This window comes from Molothrus ater, chromosome Z (assembly GCF_012460135.2).
Source record: "Molothrus ater isolate BHLD 08-10-18 breed brown headed cowbird chromosome Z, BPBGC_Mater_1.1, whole genome shotgun sequence".
Lineage (NCBI taxonomy): Eukaryota > Metazoa > Chordata > Aves > Passeriformes > Icteridae > Molothrus > Molothrus ater.
In genome coordinates, this window is record NC_050511.2 from 21585455 (window position 1) to 21604971 (window position 19517).

The 19517-nt window shown below is 39.9% G+C and overlaps 1 protein-coding gene across 3 annotated transcripts in view; it reads left to right on the forward strand.

Moving 5' to 3' along the window:
• MAST4 (microtubule associated serine/threonine kinase family member 4) overlaps positions 1–19517 on the forward strand; it is a 278816-nt gene that overhangs the window by 167617 nt on the left and 91682 nt on the right. The window contains exon 1 of one of the 3 annotated variants that reach the window (XM_054517825.1): positions 8685–8865. The exons of the other annotated variants lie outside the window; for them this stretch is intronic. Within the exon in view, the coding sequence (XP_054373800.1) occupies positions 8774–8865 (92 nt within the window). The 5' untranslated portion in view covers positions 8685–8773. Of the gene's footprint in view, positions 1–8684; positions 8866–19517 lie in introns of those variants that run through there. 3 annotated transcript variants of the gene reach the window in all.

Sequence of the window (19517 nt, forward strand, 5' to 3'; positions counted from 1 at the left end):
AGCTCTGAATTCTTGGCACCTGGTTTTTATTCACTGTCATTTAAATAATGATATTAAAGAAAATTGTGTGTTTAAAATACAGGAAGTAAACAGAATACTTGCCAGTTCTGGGGAGGAGCGTGTAATGTCCTTGCTGTGACAGAGACCTGCTAATTGGGTGATTAATTTAGAAAATTCAGCATGTAAATATTACAGTGGATGAAGTTTTCCGTCTCACTGAAGTCATCATTTATACTGAATAAATGCTTTTCAATTCAGTATCACAGGAGTAAATTTGTTTAGACTTTGATCACTGTGCTGACTTCCATTAAACCTCCCCTGTACCCCAAAAGGTGTTTTAAGAATAATGAAAGTTACAATTTAGGATGATGTCTTTCCCAAACCTATCAGGATTAAAAGCTATCAAACAAAACTTGAGTTTGATTTATTTCTGTAGTTTATTTGACTAAAAATAGAGAATCCCTGAAGTCTGTTACCCAGATCTATGAGTATGGCACTGTGGTGTCCCAAGGAGGAGTTGAACGTGAGAAAATGGCATTTCTGTTAGAGGAGCTGTGGTGGCAGGATAAAATGCTCGGCTTAATTGCCTTTTAAAGATTGTGGGTTTTGGACTCTGTTTTCCACAATTAGAAATTTATGAAAATAAAGCAAAACCAGAGAAACTTAAAAGGGCTGAAGAGTATTTTTTTGACGTATGTATTTCAAACTCTATTTTATGTAGTCTGTTTCCTGTAATAAAGAGAAATTGTTTATGAATATTTTAATCTTTAAAAGGTAAAGAAAGAATGTGTGCTTTAAGTCTGATTTATACAGATTTATGTTATTTCAAAATATCAGAAACAAAATTTTAACTTTCCAGTGGAAAAACCAAAAAAAGCTTTTCTATTAAAAAGGGTATTTTCTGCAATTGAATTAATAAACATTTTTTTCTCAAAAAATATGACTTAGTTGACCATAGCTGTGATCTGGAATGGATAGCAATAGCTAAGTACATAACTGTTTTAGAAGAATGATTGTGTCTAACTTTTCTTAAGAAATACTTAGGAATTGCACCTTGACCCTTTATAATGCCATTTGCCACATAGGCTGTTGCTGTTGGCTTAAAAAGATGCTTGGTAAAATACAGCTGGATGTGTGTGACATCAGGAGAACGTCTAAGTGTGTAGAGTGGTCTAAACCAATGTATAAGTCTTAAGTGGTGATTGTTTCACATGAGTGCCCAGAACCATGGAAAACTTCATTATGACTTTTTACAGATCTGTTGGATAACATGGTGCCTTCACGTCACACAGTGGTACTGCAGCCACAAAAATTGTTAATTACGACTTGAAAAGATGCTGTGATCCTCTTGGGATGCTGTTAAGTGCTGGCAAAAACATACTTGAAGAACAATCAAAGTAGGATAGAATAATACTTCCTAATACAGTATTCCTCTCCCCACCGCCTGGCATTTGTGGTAATGAAGCCAAAGTTCAAGCATCATGGTTTCTGGAAAATTACAGCATTTTTATTAGGTGTTTTCTGACTTGCTTACCATGCAAAGCAACACTTCTGAAATGTAGTAATGCTGCTCTGCTTGCCAAGATGAATGAAAATTCAGTGATAAGGACTGGGAGATGGTTCTTCTACACTTTCTCATTAGCTGGTTTGCTAAATAAACTCAGAAGGAGAAGCTAATCTCTAGGCCAGAGTAAATAGGCAGCATAGCTGTGAGCATGGTTGGCTCATTCCACTACAGACAGCAAAATGCTGGATTAAAAATAGTGTTGCCTGATGTGAATTCTGATGCCTGATGCAGATGATTGACAATATCTTAAACTTCCAAATATATTGTGCATAATCTTAGAGTCTTTCAGAAATGGAAGGAGATGCTGGGGCCATTGCGTTTCCTAAATGTGTTTATGTTAGATGAGCTATAATAAACTAGATCAGTGGGAGATTTTTTAAAAATATTTTGCACATTACTTCAAAACTTGTTAGAGTAATAGTGTTTATGTGTATTTATAAACATAGCTAAGAAAACTTGGAAGCTTGGCAGACATATATTGTACACCCACAAAATATTATTTTGTACTATGATTTCTTTAACATATTTTTACACTGAACATCCCAGCGAAAATCCTGTGCAGTCACCAGATGGTAATAAGCATCAACCTCAACCACTAGGGGGAGCAAGAGTTTAATTATTCTAATTAAGTGTCGTGATACTAATTAATTAGTACATCTTAAGCGCTGAATATACCAGTGAGATCTTTTAGCTTGACAACCTTTATAAAACAGTCTGTAGACTATCTACCGCCTAGGGCTTTTTTGTCCATCCTTTAGTGCTTGTCTGAAGTGTGATTATTTTTTTAGTTAGAAAGGCATATAACATACAGGATTTACAGTGATGGAAAATCCCTGTGTTATGATCAATAAAAGAATTTAGAACTTCTTTTCTGCCTGCCTCTTGCAGATTGAACCCATAACTCTGTATGTGAGGGGAGGACATGACAGAATTTGCTGTTCTTACACTCTGATTCCTCATTCAAATCTCTTCCTGTTGTCGAAATGCATACTGAATGATGAAGGTTCTCCAAAATACTTGACCAAGTAAAAGAAATAATTTTTTTCAAGCTGTACACTGTATTTCAGGTTAAAATTTATTTTCTTGAATTTCTCATATCTTTTTTGCAGCCTTTGGGAAATGCCTCAACTAGCTGCATTTGAGTCCCTCAGTGCTCAGTTATATCATCTCCTTGCTCACATGAGAGATTTTCCTGCTTGTAGAACTGAGGGACATTTATTCTTGTGTCTATACCTCACATTAAAAACCTCTTATTTGGCTATTTATCTATGATAATAGCTAAATTGTTTGCCTGATACCTGCCTTCCAGATTCTGCAATATATATGTATATTATGACTGGAGGGTGGTTTTGTCCTTTGGTATAACTTGATGGCTAGCAAGGTTGTAATGCAAATAAGGCTGCTTTATCCAATGATAAATTAACCTGTTCCTGTGGTTACTTACCTCTTATGTCTTCTTTGCTAGAAAGGGTATATTTTTTTCCAGCTCATTGATAGCAGTTTTACTTGTGTTAGATGAAAAACATAACCCTGTATGGTCTAGTAGAAATGTTTAATGTGCAGTTACTTTTTCAAATCTCTAGGCGAGTTTTAATGTTTCCCTTACACATAAATTTTTCTGTTGTGGTAGTGAACTTATTACAATATTGTTAGGAGATAGGTGGAATATTTTACAAATGTCTTGATACATAGTCAGCTGAGATGGTTATTGACCAGATTTGAAATCTCACTTGAAATGCTTTTTAGACAAACTGTTTCATGTCATACTAAGTAAAGCTTCTGTACCTGAACTCAGTACTGGTAGCAGCTGATATCCTGTTTGTCCTTTTCAAGGAGCGTTATGGCATGACAGCTTTGTTCAGCCATTGTAATAACTTCCAGCTATTTCAAGACACTTGGAAAATAGCAATAATTGAATGAGCAGCTTCACCAGTTCCTTTGTTAGTCATTGGATAATAATTATCTGACTAAAGAGACTCAAGTAAACCAAAACAAACTCCTCTCAAGTGATGTGTTAGCTCACTTCTAATGTACCATTCTTCTAAGATGTTGATGAAGCATTTCTTTGTTGCTAAAAGATGTGATTTCATAATCTTTCTAGACCATGAAAACAGAGAAGGTGCCTCAAAGTGACCTGGTTTTTTTCCTGGTTCACAAATTTACTCATCTTTTTTCAGTATGAGGCCTATGCTTTTAAGATTTTACTAGTCTTAGTATCACTAAGGAACTCTTTATTTTCTGTATTGTTGCTGGTGACCTGCATTCAGTGTACATTGTCCTATAAAATTGATGAGACTTGAGCATTCTGTAATGCCTTTGGGCAGTGACTTCTCAAGATTTTCATGTGTTTTGAAAAATGCCAGTGTTTATTTGTGTAATTATCCATCAGCATGAAGATAGTAGATAACCTTTGCATTGGAATATTATGTGCAAAATATTGATTTAGTATTGGTATGGCATTGTGGTTTTATATATGCACTTTCAACTTCCTAAGTAGTATTTTATGGTGATACTTAAAATCATTAATCAGAGTTATACAATTAAAAAGTTACTGGGGAAGAATTTTTATTGCTGTTAATTACTGCAGTAAATGTTGACATTTTGAATTTTTTTTCCCCTTATATATTGAATGAGACTTTGCTAAGGATGCTTTTTATAAATTTGCTTTTGGAAATGTAATCTTCTTCAAAGCAAGCTTTTCTGCTTTCTGACTTGAGTGATATGATGTTTTTTGACTTCAAGTGAATATAAAAGGGAAAACTTAATGATCCTTATCACTTGTTTTGTTACATGCTAGCTTATGTAACTCTTTGTGATGAACAAAAGTCGTCACCCAAGTTCTGCAGTAAAGCATCTCCTAAGAGATGAAGTTGCAAGCTGCTTGTTTTTTTGCAAGTTGCTGTTCAGAGGACAACTTAAGCAATTAATGCTGTTAAGAACATACTTGCAGGTTCTTAACTTTGTTATTTTATTTATTTTTGACAACTGCAGAATTCTGTTTTAGTTGGATACTGAAGGAAAGTTGCTGAACATGCCAGTAACATTTTGTTGCAAGAAAGTTACAGCTAATTGTCAACTATGCATTTCTCAATATGACATAGATCTGTTCCTAATAATTTGGAGTTTTCATATTTTTAAGATGTTATCATATTTATTGGTCAGGTTTTTTTGTCCAGTCCTACATGACAGAGGTAAGTAAATTGCAGTGGCTTACGGAACACAGCAAAATACATCTCTTGATCCCATGTTTGTAAAGGATAAGCAGCATTATCAGTACTGGTAGTGAAAGAGGCTTCAATTTTAGCAACAACTGCTGAAAAAAAAGTGGTCCTGCTGCCCCTGTCTCTCTACCTGACCCTTTATTCCATCTGTATCCCTTGTATTGGTCCTGGGATTTCCTTCATTGAGCTGATTCAACTCACTAAATTGGGAGAGAAGATGTACTCTTAGATGCCCTGTGTAATACTAATAAGCTTGCAAAACCTCACTGTCCCTTGAGGTCTTTGCTTTGAAATCAGGCATTTCTGTGTCATGGAAAGTCACAAACTGCAGGCACCACTCTGGAAGCTATGTCATTTATTGTCAGGCATTGCAAAAGTCTTCACCACCATTTACATGTTTGGCTCTTAAAGGATAAGGCCTCTGCTTTGCTTTATGAAGCATATAATTTGTCTAAGGTAGTTGTGGGATGATGCTGGACTTCTTACAGCTCTGCTCTTCATTTTCATACCTTTGTCAAAGTCTCTGTAGTGCTTTAATATGCATGTGTCCAGCAAGCACTTCAGAAAAATAATTACTAAAGTCTACTTGCTTTCAAGCCCATGCTACAAACAACAAGACTGATTAGCAGGACTGTGTGTGCATGTAATTGTGCACAGAAAGCCAAGATGAAGTTATGTTTGGATCTACAGGTCAGGGAATATGGGAAGCTATTGCTTGTGAATAGTCTGTACAGGATCTAGAGACTGAGTTGCAAGGGATTTGACCATCACTGTTGGAAGTGCACAGTGTTCACCGTGGATTGATATGTATCCTGGTTCTGGCCAGAGTTAAATTTTGCAGTAGCCAGACGGGGGCATGGCTAGGACGTGAAGGTCCACATCATGTAGCTTTCTGGGGATGGGGGAAAGGGTTGGTGGAGGGAGTAATCAGATGTTCTCAGGAGTGTGAGAACTCAGATGCAAATAGTTCTTTTTTTGTACACTCTTTTATGATTAGCCCTGTTACTGTTCATTTTAAATCTTGTTTCCAGTAAATTGTTTTTATCTAAACCTGTGATCTTTATGCTTTGCATCTTCAATTCTTGCTTCCATCCTGCCTCAAGGGAATGGGGAGGAGGAGGAGGAGGAGGAGAGGGAAGTGAGTGTCTATGGTTTGTAGAGTCTCAGTGAGAGCACTAAGTTGGGGAACACTATTCCTAAAACCATGACTCTCTGTTGCTATATATGTGGACAGAAACAGTTGCCTAGAATTTATCCTTTCTTCTATCCTATTTTTTCGCCTTTCTGTTTTTGCAAAAATCCAGCTTTTCAGATGGTGAAATCTGTGTAAGGCTTTTGGTATAATCATATGTGGTTGTACACAGAAGGGTTAAACTTTTTTTCCATCAGAATTTGTCTACTTGCAGCAATCTTATCTTTTTTCTGGTGGGTCGTTGCCAACATTATGATAGGCTAGTCTTGCTTAATTTTTAAAAGCTTTTAGGGTATGTTTCAGATTTGGAGACTTCACATCATTTTGATGAAGTGGTAGAGATTTTCACCAAGAAATTATGAGTTCAGTTTCAGTCCTGGGCTTGGAACAGAAAAGATTGGCAAAAAATGTGTATATGTAGCAGAGAAGATAAAGTTATGGAGTTCGTGGAGGAGGAGCTGTTTCTTGGTACTTACGTAGAGATTTGAGAATTTCCTTCTTATGCAGTTTTAAGGAAGGAGTGTTGGCAGCCATGCTTGCCCTCATGTGAACCTTTAAAACTTCATGCTCAGTATGCTCAGGCATGCTTCAAAGTGAAAATAAATGGATGAGAGTTTTCCTTTTACTGGCTGCTGTAGATGTGAATACTCAGTGCTAATGGAGAGGTATAAAAAGAGCAGTCATGCTGGGAAGTGCCCTCCTGTAGGGCACAAATGGACATCAGCCCAAGTACCAGCTTCTGCACCTATTTCAGCCTTTCTTGTACAAGAAAATCTGACCTGAGACCTAGATGAGGTTGTTTTCCCTTCTTACATGGAAATGGTCTCTTCTAAAATTATTATGTCTTTAAAGAAGTGTTTAATATTCTTTTGTGTTTGATCAGTGTTACCCTGATGTTTTCTGTGTCATGAGAGTAAATGGTGTTTGCTGGGGATTTGTACTAAAGCCTTTGGTGCTAAGTAGGGTGTGAGCTGTCTTATGAGAGTTGTCTCATCCCAAGTGTCATGTGAACCCTGCCAGCTCTGCTCTGTGGCTCTCAGATAAACAAAAAGGCAAGTGGAAATTTTAAAGTACATTAAAAGAAACCTCCTAGTTTTTGAACCCACAGTATCTTTGTCTATACCTGACCATCATTGTTTTCAACATCTGGAGTTAAGACATTATGGAATGACAAGGTAGTAGAGTAGTAATTTTAAAAATGCTTTTATTTGTGTACTGCTGAGATGTGAGGAAAAATGCTAGTCTAGACAGAGTTGCAGAGGGAGAGAGGAGAGGGCTAGACAGTGGTGCTGGAGTTAGGTGTGAAAAGACTGAGGACAGCAGTCAGCAGAGGCTAAAACAAGGAGTGAAGGTGGAATTTTGGGTGGTGGGAGTCAAGAAAGCAAACCAGCTGACTTGGGAGGCAGCTGGCGAATGGCAAAGAAGGAAGCAAAGGAAGAAAGTGGGAAGGAAGAAGGGGAAGAAATGAGTCAAAGTACCTGACGGATTAGGTCATTGTTATGAGTGGGAAAGGTACTCAGAGCCTTTCTGTACCCTTCTCTTGCCAGCCCGTGCTTCAGGGTAGCTTTCTCAAAAGAGGTAGCTGGCAATGGAGAGAGGCGGGTGTCCCAGCTTTCCGTGGCAAACGCCTGATGTCTGGAGTGGCAGGTAGCCAGTGTGACAAACGGTAATTAAGTACCTGTACCGTCAGTTCTCCCGGGAGAGGCAGAGGCCCCGGCCGTAACACACGTTCACCGTGAGAGCCACTGGTCCTTGACTTACAGTTCCCAGCCCGTCCGAGCGCGGCCGGCGGGCGGCTCCGACCCGCGGGGGCTCTGTGGGTGTCGGGCGGGGGCTGTGCCGCGTCGGGCCGGCCCGCGGGGGATGTGCCGGGTGCGGGCTCACCCGCGGGGGCTGTGCCGTGCCGTCCCATGCCGTGCTGGGCTCACCCGCGGGGGCTGTGCCGTGCCGTCCCATGCCGTGCTGGGCTCACCCGCGGGGGCTGTGCCGTGCCGTCCCATGCCGTGCTGGGCTCACCCGCGGGGGCTGTGCCGTGCCGTCCCATGCCGTGCTGGGCTCACCCGCGGGGGCTGTGCCGTGCCGTCCCATGCCGTGCTGGGCTCACCCGCGGGGGCTGTGCCGTGCCGTGCCGTGCCGGGCTCACCCGCGGGGGCTGTGCCGGGCCGTGCCGTGCTAGGCTCACCCGCGGGCGTTGTGCCGTGCCGGGCCGGGCTCACCCGCGGGGGCTGTGCCGTGCCGTGCTGGGCTGGGCTCACCCGCGGGGGCTGTGCCGTGCCATGCCGTGCCGGGCTCACCCGCGGGGGCTGTGCCGTGCCGTGCCGTGCCGGGCTCACCCGCGGGGGCTGTGCCGGGCCGTGCCGTGCTAGGCTCACCCGCGGGCGTTGTGCCGTGCCGGGCCGGGCTCACCCGCGGGGGCTGTGCCGTGCCGTGCTGGGCTGGGCTCACCCGCGGGGGCTGTGCTGTGCCGTGCCGTGCTAGGCTCACCCGCGGGCGTTGTGCCGTGCCGGGCCGGGCCGGCCCGCGGGGCACGGGCGGGGGGCTCTGACCCGCGGTGGGCGGGCAGAGCGGGAGCGGCGCGGCCTCTGCGCGGCCGCCAATGGCCGGGGCGGGGCGGCACCCGTGAGCAGCCGCACGGAAAAGTTTCTGTCGGTTCGGGTTGCTGCTATCTCTGCTCTCCTTCCGCCCCCTCGGAGGCTGGCTGCCTTCTCGCTCTCTTTCCCAGGGCCGCTGTCCCTTCCTCCTCTTCCTCGTCATACTATGGCACTGAGTTATTAAGCTTTCAAACGCAGAGAAATGGATATGTCGGACCCCAGTTTTTGGACGCTCGTTTCCAACTTCACGCTGCCCCACCTGCGGCGAGGCAGCCGGCTCCGCCGGACTCAGAGGTGAGGCAGGCCGCTCCAGGTGCGCGGGAGCGGGCGCTGGATTTTCCCGGCAGAAGGGCCCTGGGAAGGGTCGGGACCCGCGGCCTCCTGGCTTCTGCTGGTTTGGAGCTGTGAGAGCTGAGAGCCTCTCCTTGCGAGGCCCTTAGTGGTGGTTTGTTCTAACCAGACGCTGCATAGTACTCTGCCTCCATTTATAAGATCTTTTGTTTTGTCCAGCCTTCTACCCTCCTCTTTTTTTCCGTCTTAAAGACATTTCCAGCTTGCTCTCAAGTATTCGACCTTTTATTGGAAACAGATACTCTTTTTATGGGCAACTCAAGATAGCCTATTTTGTTCGGTGTTCTTAAAGGGACAGGTTTGCATAAGTACCTTTTTAAAAACAGGCTAGCTTAATATTTGTTAGTATAGGAATGGCCTTTTTTGGGTTTGTAGCATTTTCATTATTGTCAGGAGGAGGGGAAAAGGCTTGGAAATAGTAAATGCTGAGTAAAAGTTAAAGGGTTGTGCCATGAGTAGGCAGAAGACTGACAGGCTGTCATGTCTTGGTCATTTTTTGTGCCATGGTAGCCCTTTCAGTTAAATATGTCCCTATAACAGGAATAAGAAAAAATGTATAGAAATTTGTAACTTCGGTACACTAGTACCCCGTATGCCATTTTGAGACATACCAGGTGTCGTGTTAAATCATGACAAGCTTCTGACTGTGAAACTACCTTGAGTATTGGCTTATGTATTATCTTTGGAGAGCGTGTGTAGAATGTTTCTTCTGCTGGCTAAAAAGATGGCACAAAGCAAGCCGGATAGAGGCTTAGCAAAGTTGGCTTTTACTAAGCTTTCAGTACTTAACAGTTGATTTTTTGTTTTTCAAAAGAAAGAAAACTACTCTCTGTTTAATGGCAGAAAGTTTAAAATAGGAAAAACAAGTGTCCTGTTTGATATAGATATTTACTGCAGGAATAGTTTTTTCATCTATTATTTGTGTCTCCTACTTGGAGTAGCTGAAAATACTGAGTTATTTTATCATTATTATCCCTCTCTTGTAAATAATTTTTCACGATTACACAGCATTAACTGAGAATTGCAATAGGCCATAAAGATTTTTCTGCTGAGAAATGTTAAGGTTTGTTATTCAAATTATCTTTACTGTTCTTACTCAAATTGGGTTTGTAACCTGTGTTACAAAGCCAATCTGTGTGAAGACCTACAAATACTTTTTATAAATGTATGGCTATGGGGCAGGTTGAGGAGGAGAGAATCTTCCTAGTTCTCACAAGAAGCATGAAATAAATACGTACGATTGGTTTGTTTGTTTTATGTATTTGGATGCTTTCCTGCTTTTCAGGCATATTCAGTTCTGTACTGGGTTTGTTGAAATACTTGAAAGACTTTTTAAAGTGGCCCTGGATATTGTCTCAGCATATCACATATATGGTATGTCAGTACATGCCATATATGCACTTACATTTCAGGTATTATAGTGATATTAAATACTTAATGCCCTCTCTGTAGCCAAATCAGTGTGTCACAGCACTGTGAAGTTAAAAAGTCAGCAGTAGAATTTCAAGGCTGCTTCCTCCTAATGGGCCCAGATATCCCTGCTTTGTCAGGTTGGTTCTGTCTTCTGAGTGGTGGGAAGTCACAATCTGCTCTGTTAATGTCTCCTGGGGAATGCTGTCCACACACTTCTTCAGCTCTCTTAAAGGTGGACCTGCCCTCTGCCCCCTTTTACTCATAGTTCATTTACTGATGTAAGATATAAAACTTAAGGAGGAATAGAACTGTCAGAAGCATAAACCCCAGCATGGGCAGCACAGATTCTCCTAACTCTGCTGTAGAAATGGGTTTGGATTAATTAAGGTACGAGCCAGGTTTATGTGTTCTGTGCTGTGGCTCACCTGCGTTATCTTAACAGGCTCAATCAGCTGTAGCTGCAGCTGCATGTAAAAACTGGACAGACTAAGCTTACTTAGCTTAACTTGCCACGGGATGCCTTCCCCTTCTTTCTAAGGGAGCTACTGGTAACCACTCATGTGTTGTGTAGTTTCCCAGGCATTTCAGATGCCTGAAGAGTAGGTTAAGGAGTGAGATTTGAAGGGAGTTTAGTTTCTGTCATCTGAATCTCCTGCTGGGCATAAGTGAAAGTTTTGGGTCCACTGATTCAAGAGAGGTTTTTTCTTAATAGTTACATTGTCTATGAAACTTTTCTAGCCTGGTGCATGCCTAGGTGCTTCAAGAAAACTTCTGAAGAAGCATTTCTTTATGGTTGTATCTGCAGTTCCCAATTTAAGAGCAAACATTTTATTGTTCACTTGGGCATTTTTGCCTCTCAGTTATGTTCCTTTTGCCTCTTCAATTATTTTTACCTCTGCTACTAGATTTTTTTGTGGCCTGCTAGACCTTGTTGTTTCTGTGAGCACTACTCTACTTGCTTAACACCTGGGATAATGAGAATTGTCTGCTAGTACTACAAATTTTGTGTCTTTGTACAGATTTACTTGATGTAATTATGTTTCTCTCTGAGGTTCTAAGAAATAAAGAATGAAGAGATAACATCCTTCAGGAGTTTTCCAACATTTGACTTAACTGAATTTCAATTGCAGCAGCTCTTTGGGAAGTGATGCCTGAATAAGAAGTATCACAGCCTGACTTTCAAGTGGAGTGGGTTTTGAGGACTGATGGGTAGAAAAATTATCTTCAATTATAAATTGGAGGCATTTGTTTTTCAAATCACTGAGACTATAAGTGCCATGGATTATTCCATCTGCTTTTACATGAAGAAATACATGTATCACCACATAGAGAACTAGAGTGAGCGAGAGAGGGTCTCTAAGTGTAGACATCTACTTATAGAAATTGCTGTCTAGGTTTACAGATGGATAAGTGTGTACAGATACACTTCTTTTCACATGGAAAAATCACTACTTTCTGCTTTGTTTTATGATATGTATTTGGTTCTCTCTGACACACCCTTTGTGTCTGATTTTCTCTGTGTATCTTTCACAAAACCGACACACCAGTGATTCTTTTTGTGTGTGTCCTTTTCTCTTGCTTTTTTTTTTTATGGTAGTTGCACTGGAACAATGTTAGTGCAATTGTTCTTCCTTTGAGTCGGAGTGGGTTTTTTTTTCCTCAAAGGCATGAAATTCATGAATGCTTGTCCAGTTGCCTCTGAACCAAAGTAGACTCATAGATGATTTGTGTTGAAACTTCATTTTATTTGTTTGCAGTCACTGAAGTGGTAGTGAGTCTTTCATGACATGAGAATAAAATATTCATCAGTCATCAAATATGTGTTATGACAGTTCATAACCTTTCTGAAACCTTAGAAACAGTGGAAAATTATAACTTTGGAAACAGAACTGAGTACTCAAACTTCGTTGTAGTTCTGTTAGTTTTCGGACAGCATGCTGCCTGGAAAAGCAGGTCTTTTGAATGTCTCTTGCTTCATAGTTCAAATAGGCACAGTGGTGTTAAAATTACGATGTAAATTCTTGCTGTTAGTTTTTATGTAGATCTTGGTTTTTAACATAGTCAACGCAGTATACTAAAAGTATATTATAAACGGATTATTTTATTTACTAACAGGTATTCAAAGTAGTCCTGTTGATTTTAGAAGAAAACCAATGTTTAATTATGTTGATGTCAGCTGAAACTCTCTACTAGCAGAGTTATTTTACTTCTGCATAAGAGTAAATATCAGTTCAAACTTTGTTAAAAATTTTCTTTTTGATATATATGTATTGTTTTTAATGTGTGTTTGGGGGTGTGGTAATTTGAAGAGCTTCACCATTTCTTGACTTTCAACTCCCTTCATTTGCCTTAGTTCCTACATGCAAGAGAGAGGAGCTATTATTCTAATAGAGGTTGAGTAAGTTTAGAGAAGACTGTTGTCCCATAACTGGGGGGATTAAGAAGTACGTTTGTGCAGACTATATGTGCTTCCAAACACGCTCTCATTGAATATGTTTTGTTAGAAGTTAATTCGCTGGACCAGTGATCGCATTGTTTCCTCTACTACCTAGTGAAGTGTTAATGTATCTTGGTAATTGTATTTCCTTTCATTCACAGTAAAGGCTGTCTGTTAAGGGGATAGTTTTACAGTCTCACAGTCAAATTGAACGTGTTGTTCTTATTTTGGTTGGTGTAATTGACCAATCTTTTTCTTCAGGCAATTAATGTATTTCAAGTTCTGCTTACAGTCTGAATGAGCCAACATTATTTCTTAGCTTCAGCCAGACTGGTAAGGATTCATCTGGTCATACTGCTATTTTTTGCTTCATTTTCACTCTTGATATTTTATTAGAATTATGTCAAGATCATTAAGAAGTGACTGAAGGGTCTTATTTTAGAAAGTCTGAGGAAAGTTGATACATGAACAAAATAAAAAGAAGCTTAGGAAAATGCTGGAATATGCTGAAAGAAGCTGTAATTGGTTTTGTTGGGGTTTTTTTTCTTTTTTTTTTTCTTTTTTTTCTTTTTTTTTCTTTTTTTTCTTTTTTTTTTTCTTTTTTTTTCTTTTTTTTCTTCTTTTTTCTTTTTTTCTTTTTTTTTCTTTTTTTTCTTTTTTTTCTTTTTTTCTTTTTTTCTTTTTTTTCTTTTTTTTCTTTTTTCTTTTTTTTTTCTTTTTTTTTCTTTTTTTTTCTTTTTTTTCTTTTTTTTTCTTTTTTTTTTCTTTTTTTTTCTTTTTTTTTCTTTTTTTTCTTTTTTTTTCTTTTTTTTTTCCACTGTCATGGTTAATAGCTGCTGTGACATGGTAGGAGACAGTCTTTGTTTTTCTTACTCAAAGAATTTAAAGGATAGTAGTTCAGACATCCCTTCATGAGCTGTGGTTGGTTGGACATGCCATGTGGTCTAGGCACAGCACACAGAGATTCACTCTGTTGTATTTGGCTTACATCTGCTACTGATGTTCTGCACTCATTACAGTTCTTGCTGTATTAGACTTGCTAGTAGTTGCCTCTTCTGCTGTGACTCTTGTCAAAGAGCTTCGAATTTTTGTCAGTGATAAGCTGAGTACCAACTTGTGCAGCTGCACATACTGATTGATGGGCTTGCCTCTAGTAGCTCTTTGTCAAAGTTGGAAATGGTGGTCAGAAAAGTGGATTTCAAGGGAAGTTTCTGATGACTTTGGGCAGAGAAGAACCATCTGAAATTCAGCAAGGGCAAGTGCAGGGTCCTGCACCTGGGGAGGAACAGCCCCAGGCACCAGCACAGGCTGGGGCTGCCCTGCTGGGGAGCAGCTCTGTGGAGAAGGACCTGGGGGTCCTGGTGGACAAGAAGCTTCCATGAGCCAGAGTGTGTCCTGGTGGCCAAGAAGGCCAATGGTATCCTGGGGGCATTGGGAAGAGCATTGCCAGCAGGTGGAGGGAGGTGATCCTGCCCCTGGTACTCAGCCCTGGTGAGGCCTCACCCGAGTGCTGTGTCCAGTTCTGGGCTCCTCAGGACAACAGAGACATGGAGCTCCTGGAGTGGGTCGCGTGGAGGCTACAAAGACAGTGAGGGGTCTGGAACATCTCTCTTGTGAGGAATGGCAGGGAGAGCTGGGGCTGTTCAGCCTTGAGAAGAGACAACTGAGAGGGGACCGTCATTAATATCTAAAGGATAGGTTTCAAGAGGATGGATCAGCCTCTTCTCAGAGGTGCTGAGCAGTGGAACAAGAGGGAATGGGCAGATATTGATGCCCAGGAAGTTCCACCTGGACATGAGGAAGAATTTCTTTACTGTGCAGATGACCATGCTGTGGAACAGCTTTCCCAAAGAGGTTGTGGAGTTTCCCTCCCTGGAGATACTCAAGAACTGCCTGGACACAATCCTGTGTCATGTGCTCTCAGAATACCCTGCTTGAGGAGGCTGGACCACATGAGCCACTGTGGTCCTCAGGTTCCAATTTTCCCCCTTCTGTGATTCTGTAAATTTGTTACATGTTACTATGCAGGAATGGTAATGATTTTGTTAGTTGGAGGTGGAGGTGGAATCACTCAGTATTTTGTGCCACTGTATTTAGAATATGAAGATACTGATAACTGGTTTAGGTTGAACATTATAAATGAAGTGTATTAAATGGACCACACTGAAAATTATGTAAAACTGATCGTTGCATGCAGTAGTTCTGTGTATTCACATTATCTATAGGCTGTGATGTTATATGTCATTAGAAGAGGTTTAGTAGGAATTAGATTTGTTTGGAGGAACACTGGGATGGCACGAGGAGAGGTGCATATCTGAGGAGAATCAGAAGGTTCACATATCTTTGCTTCAGCCGTATTCAACAGGCCATGTTGCATTCAGTGATGGCTCCTGGCTTTTCTCTTGAGAACCTTTCTGAGGATTTTTTTCCTTTGAACCTCTGCAAATTCACTAAGTGTGGTCATTGTGACATTTTAAAGCTTTTGATCTCAATCGTTTGACTTTGCCCTATATTTAAAATAAGGTATGAAAGAAAAATTTATAAAAGGCTACCCGCTGTGAATTTTGTTTTCCTCCCTCAAAAAAAAAAGTTGAAAATGAGGCACTGCTTACAGCTTTATAAATGGCTTTATATGTGTCTATAGATAGATATAATCAAAGATTCTGCCTCTTCTAACTAGACTGGTTTAAAACATAATTATTAACATTGAAGTAAATATGGAAAAATCAAAACCACATATAATCTATTTTATTAAATGATGGGTAGACTAACATAGTCCTGTGTAAAGTCAAGGGTGTTGACTGAAGGAACACCATTCCTGTTGCTGCCTAGTTTACTGAAACAAGCAATGTGAAGTGTTAAGCATTGAAATAATTTAGTTGAATAAAAATGTATATACCAGTTCTCTTAGTACTTGATTATAGTATTCCAGAATGTGTTCCAGAATTTAAAAAAATATTATTTCTCTCAAGGCAGTGAGGTGGTGGGTTGTAGAACAAATACAGTTTATTTTTTTGTCAACAAGGAAGAAGCTAGATTAGTCAATGATTTTTATGTATCTGACAAAATTGTTATCTTTTGGTTTGGCAGATATACATGAATATAAACTTGCCTTCTTTCTCTCTTTCGGAGAGAAAATGTCAATATTTTTGTTTCTTTTTGATTTTTGTATGTATCAGTATATATGGTGTCCCTGCCCATGGCAAGGGGGTTGGAACTAGAAAAAAATTTGGACTAGACTAATTCAAACTAGTGTAGTGTTTACATTTTGAAATACTATATAATCTTTTTTCTCTTAAGTAATAGAGGAAGGATTCAATTTTTTGAATTAATTGTGTGGATTTTGGTTTGGCCTGGAAGCTCACCTTGAGAGAGCTGATAAATTAAAAGTTACTTTGGTGAATGCTGGTACTAACCACCTGTGGTTGTTTTAAGAGGCACTCAAGATATGCAAAACTGAAGCGGTAGTAGGTAAATTTCTTTATTTTTCCCTGGTTGCTTTCTTGCATGCATTTGGGAACAGTGCCTTGTCAGTCTTTCCTCTCTGGGCTGCTGGGCCCAATTCCTGTATGGTATTTGTACTAGGCTTATGAACAGAATCCCACTTCTCACAGGAGATAGATTTGATATGTGAAACAACTTGCAGTGCTTTTATTGTTGGGTTTGTTGGCATTTTCTTTTCATGCATGCTTGGAAGAGAGGAGTTTATATGATAATTAATTGTTTTATTAAAGCTATTCATCAGATATGGATTTCTGTAAGAAGTGTTTACTTTGTTTTTGAAATAAACTTAAAAATTATGGTTTTAAACATCAATTCTAAGTCCTAAAGTAATTCAAGGGAAGATGGGTATAGTAATTTGAACTTCCTTTAATAAATCTGAGTATAATGAATTGGCTTCTAATTTAAGTTCTTCCTACTCTTTAAATCCTTTTGAAGCTACTGATATTATCACTTCTTGGATGAGATGGTAGAATGTTCTGGAAAGATATTCCTACATAAAAGTATGGGTTTCCTACAGAAACCTCAACAGTAGAAAACAAAAGAAAAATAGTCCCGAGAATACCATATTTTTTAATTATGTGCCTTAACCATGAAACCTTTTCTCTTCAAACCGAAACTGAGCTCTAATGAAACATTAGAAGTTAAATGGTGTGCCTGATGGGCACAGAGAGGTTTGTGTAACTGGAGGCCAGGACCTTCTTCCAGCGAAGTTGTGACATGCTGCCTAGAAGTGCCACCAGTGCCTCCCAGAGATGGCTTATCAGTGGCCCATGAAGCATCTCTTGCACTACGGATAGCTAAAAGACAGTGAGGGAAGCTGGCCCCAAAGGGAGTTGGGAGAGAAAATGGAGTATGAGAGATGAAAATTTCACAGGAGCATTGTAGAAGATGTAGTGTTGTGATTCAACCAGAGGATGTGGATCCATATAATATGTAGGTTCCCTGGTTATTCTCTTGACAGAATTATTTGTAACAGATATATGTCATTTAGTTAAACAGTGTATTGGTTAATATCAATGAGCCTAGCCATCCAGAGTGAAGTTCCACTGAAGTTCTGAAATGGGCTGTTTTCTGTTGATTACAGTCCATGCTGACTGAAAAAAAAGGAAAAACCTTTATTAGAATTTCCAGTTGATAAATATATCTTTACAGATTCTGCATAGTTCAAACATAAACCTAACAATCCAGTCCTTGATGAAACAGAAGTTATTACTGATGATAAGAATAAATCAGACATGTTTCTTTCAACAGCTGTCTTGATGTTTACCAGAATTTGTCTTCAGCATGGTTTTCATTGTAAATCAATACATGGCTTTTTTTAATTCCCTTTTTGGGAAACTGGAAGGAGAGTGCTTGATTAGTATCTCCTTCATCAGACAGTGTTCAGTGAGAAGTTGTAATTAACAAATAACCTTTGTATTAATACTGATAACCCTCTTGGAGTTATAAAAAGTATACGTTTGTTTTACAAATTTGCCTTTTCAGTGACTCTAGGCCTGTCTAGCTTGTTTTTATGCGTGGGTATGTCAAGGGAATTTCCATATGTGCTGTAACAGTAGAAGCAAAAGCAGTCAGACAAGTGCAGTATGCTCTATTCACCTTGTCTACAAACATGCCAAGCAAAAGGATGATTATGTCAGTTCACTGCACCATCAGGTCTTACCAGAGCATCTCTTGCATTACCCGAATAATGAACACAGAAAGCACATAACACTTTGTTAAAGTAAGCTTGCATTATGTAGTTTTTTTTTTCTTACATGAGGCTTGGTGATTTGGCTTCATCCCTGGCCTTTCTGCCATGTTTTGATGATTGAACTGTTGTGTTTAGAGGCATTTCCTCCCCATCTCTGACCTATGAGTAACTGGAGAACAGTTCTTTTGGGAAATACACTTGTGTCTGTTTTTTGTTTGCTGCTCACTTGTGTCTTAGATGTGTTATTCTGTCTTCTCAAATGTCAAAATATTATCATTTTTTGCAAGCCTTTGATTTCTATCTATGGGAAAAAATTCAAAACAGATAAATGAAACTTCTTCCTGTTTGGTTGTTTTTGTTTTGTTTTGTTTTTCTTAAGTTTGAAAATTATATCTTCACATTATTTCTTCTGTGTCTTCTTCAATCTTCAAAGAGCAAGACCCTTTTTTTTCTTTTTTTTTTCCCTTTTCTGTAAAGGAAATACAAAACATACTAGTGTATATGAATATACTAGGTTACTTTTTAAAATATGCAGATTGTTTGTGTGGGTCAGACCTAAGCATTCAGCATTATCTACAAATTAATACCTTTTAGCAATCATGTGTTTCCTTCTTCTGATTCATAAATTATAAGGCAAGAAGAAACCAGTAGGATCACCTACTCTGTCAGTCTACAGGAAACAAAACAAAGACTTAATAGTGTTAGAGATTTAGTAATTTGGCTCTCCCAGATAAGGTAACCTGTTTGTTTAATCATTGATGAGTTTAGTAAAATCTGAAAGATTTAACACTGCTCAGGACAATTTTCTTTTGTTTTCTTGTTCCTTAAGTGAGCTGTCTTTTACCATTACTAATTTATTGCCATGATATTGTTTTTCACACTAACTTTAGTAATAACCTCAGAGATATTAGGCCAGTCTCTTCATAAATGCTGAAAGTGTTCAGTACATTCTTTGTGACTGTGCCTGCCTAAATCCAGTACAAGGGTCACCAGATGGAGATTAATAGAAGGAAACAATCTAAAGAGAGGTCCAAAGGACTGCTGGCATTTTCTGCCTCAGGTGATACGGAAAAAATAATTTTCCCTTCAAGTGATACTGAGGGAAAACAACATTGTGTTTTCCAGAGGACACCTGCCCTGGGAAGTTGGCTGAGCAGCTGGCAGCGTGGTCTGGCCTCTGTGTGGTGGGTCTGCTTGGCTCAGCTCCCTGTGGGAGGGCAGGGTGTCTATAAGGACTTGGAGGAGGAAGTTGCGCGCTGCTTTTCTCTCTTAGGTGTGACAGGCTCTCTGAAAAGATGGGAGGGTGTGAGATTTGTATGGACTGTGTTCTGCTGAGGTGTTGTTGGAAGATCGTAGTGCAGCAGGAGGCAAAAGTGTCCCGTTGGTCTTGTTAATGGAGACTCCTAAGTTATTTAGAGCTGCTCCCAGGTTTATCTTGTAGGTAAATCAGGTAGATCATTGCAAAAAAAAAAGATGAAGGAATGAAGTAAACCTTATGCAGTATGAACAGGAACATGTGGCAGGAACACCCACCCAGTGCCTGTTAGA